Source organism: Sinocyclocheilus anshuiensis, unplaced genomic scaffold (genome assembly GCF_001515605.1).
Source record: "Sinocyclocheilus anshuiensis isolate Anshui unplaced genomic scaffold, SAMN03320099.WGS_v1.1 scaffold850, whole genome shotgun sequence".
In the NCBI taxonomy this organism is placed as follows: Eukaryota; Metazoa; Chordata; class Actinopteri; order Cypriniformes; family Cyprinidae; genus Sinocyclocheilus; species Sinocyclocheilus anshuiensis.
The window spans coordinates 1,421,103-1,428,714 of NW_015537937.1; the positions used below are offsets into that span (position 1 = coordinate 1,421,103).

At 38.5% G+C, this 7,612-nt stretch overlaps 1 protein-coding gene across 1 annotated transcript in view; it reads left to right on the top strand.

Annotated features, from left to right (window-relative positions):
* The window catches only part of LOC107660269 (YEATS domain-containing protein 2-like), a 38,892-nt gene that overhangs the window by 24,026 nt on the left and 7,254 nt on the right, over positions 1–7,612 (top strand). Inside the window, exons 16-21 of the mRNA XM_016449548.1 lie at positions 2,389–2,550; positions 2,644–2,762; positions 3,030–3,176; positions 4,688–4,861; positions 5,086–5,422; positions 6,504–6,651. Coding sequence (XP_016305034.1) covers positions 2,389–2,550; positions 2,644–2,762; positions 3,030–3,176; positions 4,688–4,861; positions 5,086–5,422; positions 6,504–6,651 — 1,087 coding nt within the window. The remainder of the gene's footprint in view (positions 1–2,388; positions 2,551–2,643; positions 2,763–3,029; positions 3,177–4,687; positions 4,862–5,085; positions 5,423–6,503; positions 6,652–7,612) is intronic.

Genomic DNA, 7,612 nt, shown 5'->3' on the forward strand with positions numbered 1-7,612 from the left:
GGTTGTGACGGTGAGGAAATTTTCCCACCGGTTAATCGACGTGTGACAACACCGGTAATATCGGTATCACTGCAGGGGCGGGGGCGTTCCCTCTTTTCCTCGCTTTCCTTCGCTTTTAAATAGCTTGTAAAAGCAGCGTGCACATTTTACTTTCACTTTCAAATAGCGGCAATTCGGCGTAAAGCAATTGTTAATTTTTAGTTCGTTTGAATTTTCCCTCTTTTCCTCGCTTTCCTTCACTTTTAAATAGCTTAAAAGCGCCGTGCGCATTTTACTTTCACTTTCGAATTAGCGGCAGTTCGGCGTCAATTGCTTGAATGCAACAACAAAATACAACGTCACTCCCTTTAGCCTATATATAAAACATATAACTTTTATTAACAAAAGAAATAAAAATACACCATGCTATAGGGCAGGCTATGCCTAATATAAAATAACAAATAACTTACATAAAGTTTAAATAACAGGCGCTTTTGCATCTCGTTTCGAAACTAAATCATCCGCCATCATCTTGTCTGTCTCACCCCACTCTTCTTGTCAGTCAGCTCGACTCACTCGACTCACTGGATAAATGAAATCTGATCTGTGATGCGACTGTCATTCGGCACGCTGTATTGAGCAGCCACGTTCAGTTTTTAATTGTAGTGTCTGTTCTTTTACTGAACTAAATGATTTTTATTACTATAAAAAATCAAAACGACGGTTGGTGTCAGTGCAGCGGTGGGCAAGTGACGTAACCGGTGTTGCGGCTTAACACCGGTATCACCGTCAGCACCGTCTATCACGGCAAGCCTAGTACAGTGTGTGGTCATTGAAAATTTGTTCTGATATATGTTCTTCACAGAAAATGAGCCAAGGCCAATGAGTCTGAGTTTGAAAAAATCATTAATAGTATAATTTCTTTTGATAAAAAGTGAAAACGGGTCCCACAGTCCCGAACACCACACAAGGGTTAAACAAGTCGAGATAACTAATCATAACCAAGGGTAACGTGACAAGTTGTCAGCATCATGTTTTTCTATCCTCACTGAAAACGAAATAAATTGACAGTCTCAACCAATTAGAACTTGATGTTTAATATGCAGCTATGTGGAATGAGATTTTGGTCCAATGAATGTGAAAAAAGCATTTTTGATTGTGGTTAGGAGAGGTGTGTGTTTGCGGATATGCATAGATGCGTATCTGAATCTTGAAATAAAAGTGTGCATGTATTCATTTTTAGAAGGTGAAGTGTGTGTATGTGCGCAAAGTTCAAAAAGCATTTGTCTTGCCAGGGATGCTAATTAAGATGTTCAGAACAGTAGTGTGTGTGTGGGTGAAAGAACAAGATTGTGCATTTGTTTGCGTGTCCGGAGAAGTGTTTGTCAGGCTGATCAGCAGATGTTGTGCTGAGAGGGGAATTTCACAGGGCTAAACTAAGTGTGTGTGGCTGTACCGCAATGCTGACTAAACCATTAGGAAACACCATTACTCAGTCAGACACTTGTATCTCCATGCCGCCACAGGGGGAAACAGGATTTAGTTTGATTAATTTTAAAGACACCCATATGTGGATGCATATAGAAAGCTTGTTAATGGTATATGAAATAGACTTAAAGCTGTATTGCTGTATGTTCTGTATAGGTTCCATATTCTACACATTTTTTTGCATCTTATGAGTCCACTTATAATGTCAGTTTAGATTACACCAGAATTAAGTTGTGTACAAAAATATAGTAAAAAGTAATATTGTATTGCAAATTTTCAAGTTTGAAAATGAGTGTTTTCTATTTTAATAAATTTTAATATGTTATTTATGCCTGTGATGGCAAAGCTGAAACTTCAACAGCCATTACTCCCATTTTCAGTGTCATGTGATCCTTCAGAAATAATTCTAATATGCTGTTTTGGTGTTCAAGTGACATATTTTGTATTATCAATGTTGAAACCTTTTGTGCTACTTAATATTTTTGTGGAAACAATGATAAATTTTTTTCAGGCTTCTGTGATGAATAGAAGTTCAAAAGCATTTATTTTATCAACAGCATTTATTTTAAATATAAATCCTCTTGTAATATAAATGTCTTTACTGTCCCTTTTGATCAGTTTAATGCTTCCCTGATAAATAAAAGGATTAAATTCTTCAAAATGAAGAGCAATTTTACAGTGTATGTACAGTGAAAGTGAAAGTGACGTGACATGTGGCCAAGTATGGTTACCCCTGTCAAGGACAAAAACTTTCAATGAGGAACAGATCAAGTTGATATTCACTGATAATTTACCTAATCCAAATTCAACCTTTATTCTCTGACACTGTACTCTTTCCTGAAATATGTTTCTCTTTTGTTGTTATTGTTTTTGTGGTAATTTGTCGTCTTTTTTTTTCTTTCTTTTTTTTTTTTTTTTTAGTTATGGCCACCTTACAACTACCAGCAAATAACCTGGCAAACCTGGCTAATCTGCCTCCGGGTACCAAACTCTACCTGACCACCAACAGCAAGAACCCATCGGGCAAAGGCAAACTGCTACTGATCCCACAGGGAGCCATTCTGAGAGCCTCACACAGTGCAGGTCAGACACATATGTCATATGAATTTGGGAACATTGTCATTGTCACTTTCTATATTCAGATAAACATCTAACTAGGTTTATCTCTGTCTGTAGGCCAGCAGTCTCAGAGTTCTGGTTCTGGAGGGTCACATTCCTCCAGTGGGTCCTCAGGGTCTATCAGCCTGCCTTCCAATTTATCCTACACTTCTTACATCCTCAAACAGACTCCTCAGGTAATAGTCTTTGCTGTAAATAATTTATGACACACACTAACTAGTAGAATTGATCCTGACATACTAGTTGTTTAGTTCAATCTAAACAATTTTAGTTTGAATGTGTGTACTCTTACTTTGTTAATTAGGCTCATTCAGTAACTCTTACATACTATTTGAATGACCTCTTTTTAGTATGTTAAAACAGTGTCCAGTCAAAGACACACACATACACACATCCCAGAAGCCTTTACTGTCAGTTTGGGTTATGCTTTATACTTTTTTCAGGGCACGTTCTTGGTTGGCCAGCCAGGGGGCTCTGGGAAACAGAGCTCTGGTGGTCACGTGGCATCCAGTCCTGCATCCAGTACCCAGCAGGCCATTCGGGTCACAGCCGGACAGAAGGCAGCCATATTGGCTCAGGTGTGTAACAAAGTAAGGATTTAACAACATAAAATCTCTTTCCTTTGATCTTCCCCCTCTTCTGTATAAAGTTATATAGCTACAGGGATATGTAATGTATTATTTATACATTATTAGTTGATATAAAAAATTATATATTACAATATTTAATACAATTAGTATTATTTAAATTAGAATATTATATTATAATAATTAATTGGATTGCACAGATTGGAGCTTATTGGATTGGACAGATGTTTAGGTCATGCTGTAGGTTTTATTTTAGGTGCAGATAATGCAGATGGAAGATGTTTTGTCTTTATTTCACAGTACCTGACCACTTTAACTTTTTATTACATTCAGAATACAAGCTCACAATTTTTGTAAAATGCCATTCCTTTTTGCCGTGGAACTATAGATAACAATGCAGCAGAGATACAACTTAGCTTCAATAAAATATAGAAATAAAATGTTAAATCTCGCACACACTCAAACTCAGTGACTCAGAAGGAGTGGTATCAGTTTACCTACTGTAAAAAGCAAAAGTGTTCATGGGGTTTGCCATTATTTCCTCCCTCTTCATCATCGATTTCATGCTCTCTCTCCATCTCATTGATCTTGCTTTATCTCTACTCTTTCTTTCTTTCACTTGCTGCACTTTCATTAGTGTTACACAACACCTCTTCTGAAGAGCTCACACTCTAGAGCCTATTCTGTGTGTGTGTGTGTGTGTGTCCTGATTATACGATAAAGGCTAATGAGTATGCCTGCAGCTGACATTTGAGCTGTAATTCAACCTGTAAACATACACTCATGGGCTTCTCTTTTTTTCCTTCCTTCTCTTTCTAGCTTTCTTCTTGTTGCTTAATTATCCATTTAAATCATACCCTCATAATTCTCTTCATAAAGTGGAGCACATAGGGCACCATGATTTCTGCTCATTAGTTTGTTGTTATAATTCTCGTTATCCCCCCTCAGCACAGGTGAGACTAAATCAAACCTCCTCCTCTGGTGTGTTAGAGCTACTAGAGGTTGTTTGCATGCAGTAAGATGACTGTACATATTGATCAATGCCTGATCTACTTCAGTAATCTGGAGGTCATGGTGGAGTGTTTGTGTTTGATGGAGGGTATTTGCTGTGGGCATAAGAGCAAGAGAGAAGCAACTTTAGAAGGAAAAACATGCGAGAATGAGTGTGAGAAACAAGTTAAAGATTTCTTTCTGTATCACTGCATATGCTGTTATGTAAGGGAGATACTTGCAGTCTTTTCTCACTCTCTTTTTAAGTCCAGTGAAGCTGTATTGGCATGAATATTAAAGTCCATTATTGCCAAAAACACAATGTTAAAAAGAGACTCTAGGAGAAGCTCATTGTAGATTGTAGTTGTTCAATAGAATGTGCCTTATTTACCTTTTGGTGTGATTGTAAAGCTTACGGTTTCATTTATCACCGTAAAGAACAGAGCCTTTGGTAGGAATAACATATTTCTCAGATTGCTGGGTTTGGGTTTTTCAACTTCTTTCTTTTAATGTTTGATTGACAGGTGGTGGGTGGGTCTCAAGGTTCTCAGGTGAAGCTGTCAGATGGCTCAGTGAAGATGGTAACAGCTGCCGCAGCAAGTCACCTGAATAAACCTGGCACAACAACCCTGAGAATGACGGGAGGTGTCATCACTGCCACAAGCTCCACACCCAGTGCCACACCCACCTCTCAACAGGTAGGAGATTTCGGATCAAGAAGTGTAGCTCCTTCCCTACGAAAGTCTTATTGGACTAAAATCACATTCCATGATTAGATTATTCTGTAGCTTTGACTTCAGCTTTCAACTGAAATGAAAAATGTTCATGCTGGAAACTCATTGTGTTGTGCCTCCATCACAAAGTTGACATATTGAAGTCACTTTGTCCATTTATAACCCGTCTAATGATTTCCCCCCTACAGTCAGCAGAAGCCACTGGAGGATCGTCCTCTCAGCCGTTCCCTCAGACGGCTAAAGCGCCACCGCAGCACCCTGTGCTTGTAGCTGCCAATCAAGCTGCGGTGATCAGTGCAGCCAAGAGTGCCAGCTCTGCCGCCAACTCAGCAAAGAGTTCTGCCTCTGGCACCGGTGTGGTTGTCACAGTCGCAAAGAGCGTCAACGTGCCTCTCATTAGCCTGTCGAAGGGGGCGGGGTCGTCTGTTGTGGGCGGGGCCAAAAGCTCCAGCCCATCACTGGTCACTGCAGCGTCACTGATAGGTGGAGGGACGGTCAGCGGGAAAACTGCTGCCGCCATCTCAGGTAACCTTTTGTCTAGAATTGCCCCTTGTTTAAAAAAAATTGATGATCACACCTTTCACAGTGTAGCGAATTAGCTCAAAAGGGAAATGTATATAAATAGTTATGATTAATTACAATTATTATGATTAATTATGATTAATTACAATTATTTTTATGAGCTGCCAGTAGTAACTTTAGCAGAATTAAATTGCCATCAACTAATCTGTTCGTCCAGCGACCATTTAGTGTAATTTCATATCATCTCTAAGAAAGGATATTTTCGTGGCCACAGAAAACAATCTTCTTACAGTAGCCTAATAATGCATTAGAGCATGTAGCAAGGATCAAAATCGTAAAGGGACATTATTCACAAGCAGGATCAGAAACTCATGTAATTTGTGCACAAAAGTTTTATTAACTAAACGCTAACACACATAACTAATAGACATGCTGGCACCCAGTATGTTTATTGGGTGAGGGGTCTGTGATTATTTGTTAATCTAATGAATAATTGATTTGTTAAATCTAATGAACAAATGTGTGTCTGATTGGTCCAAATGCTACAACAGGCACACACAATCTGGAATTTCACAGATTTTCAGAAAACAGAAAGCTGCTTGGTTTTAAAGCGACTTCTGTGTGAATCGTGCTTCATACATCGCTACACTATCGACAGTAGACAATGGCCTGTGAAATTTTTGCTGAAAAATCTTCAGTGTGACTGCACCTTTAGAATGACAAACAGCTAAAGCTCTCACAGACTCTCACAGGCATTTAAACTGAATCACAAATGTCTTTTTACCATCTGTTGGCTAAATGGTCTCTGTCCATTAGCTTCAAGAGTGAAATAAATCTTTATCAGCTCTCTGAATTAGGGGTGGGTGGTATGTCAAAGTCTTATAACATCATATTTCACAGTAACGATCACAATATGTGCATAGAAAAATGAAACAAAAAATGGTTTACATGTTAAATAACCATGTTACATTGCACATTTTGGATAATGCAAACCATCCACCCCTACTCTGATTTAATTGCTTAAAATGCTTTATTTGTTTAATTTTTTTGGTTCACATGTCACCATGATTCTCTTCATTCACAGGTATGTTGAAGTTGCATCCAGCTCAGTCCAGTTCCCAGCAGACAGTTCTCACCATCCCAGCCAATCAGCTGAAGCAACTCAGCGTGGGCAGTGGTTCCTCAGGGCTGCAGACCATCTTGATGCCTGTTGGCAAAGGTAACAGCACCCTGTTTCTCTGATACCCACACAGCCTGACTCACACTCCTGATCTCTAGTGTTCTGAAGGCTTTGAGTCTGTGTAATATTGTCAAGTTAGACTTCTTATTTTCAGCTTCATGTTCTAATTCCATTCCAAAACCTGGAGAGGTGTCTTGTGGTTAGTAGGGTTGGGTATCGTTTGGTTTTTTTTCGATACTGGTGCCAAATCGGTACTTCTAAAACGGTTCCGGTGCCTAAACGGTGCCTGAACCGATACTTTCAGTTTAATTCATACTGGACGCCAAAGTATATTTATAATCCATTGCTAATCGATGTATTCTTTTTAAAGTAGCCTATGGAACAAATTTTCTGCCTCATTCTGTGACAAGAAGCTACATCAGATCACAAAAGGAAGCATTTGACTGGTGTTGTGGAGTAAAAAGGTTATAATGTTCTCTTTTGTTGGACAACAGGTTTAGAAATGTGAATACAAGGGAAGTTTAGCTTTATGCATTTTAATTTAAGCTGATAGGTGGAGGGAAGGTCAGCGGGAAAACTGCTGCCGCCATCTCAGGTAACCTTTTGTCTAGAATTGCCCCTTGTTTAAAAAAAATTGATGATCACACCTTTCACAGTGTAGTGAATTAGCTCAAAAGGGAAATGTATATAAATAGTTATGATTAATTACAATTATTATGATTAATTATGATTAATTACAATTATTTTTATGAGCTGCCAGTAGTAACTTTAACAGAATTAAATTGCCATCAACTAATCTGTTCGTCCAGCGACCATTTAGTGTAATTTCATATCAACTCTAAGAAAGGATATTTTCGTGGCCATAGAAAACAACCTTCTTACAGTAGCCTATTAATGCATTAGAGCATGTAGCAAGGATCAAAATCGTAAAGGGACATTATTCACAAGCAGGATCAGAAACTCATGTAATCTGTGCACAAAAGTTTTATTAAAGGGGTCCTATTATGCTTTTT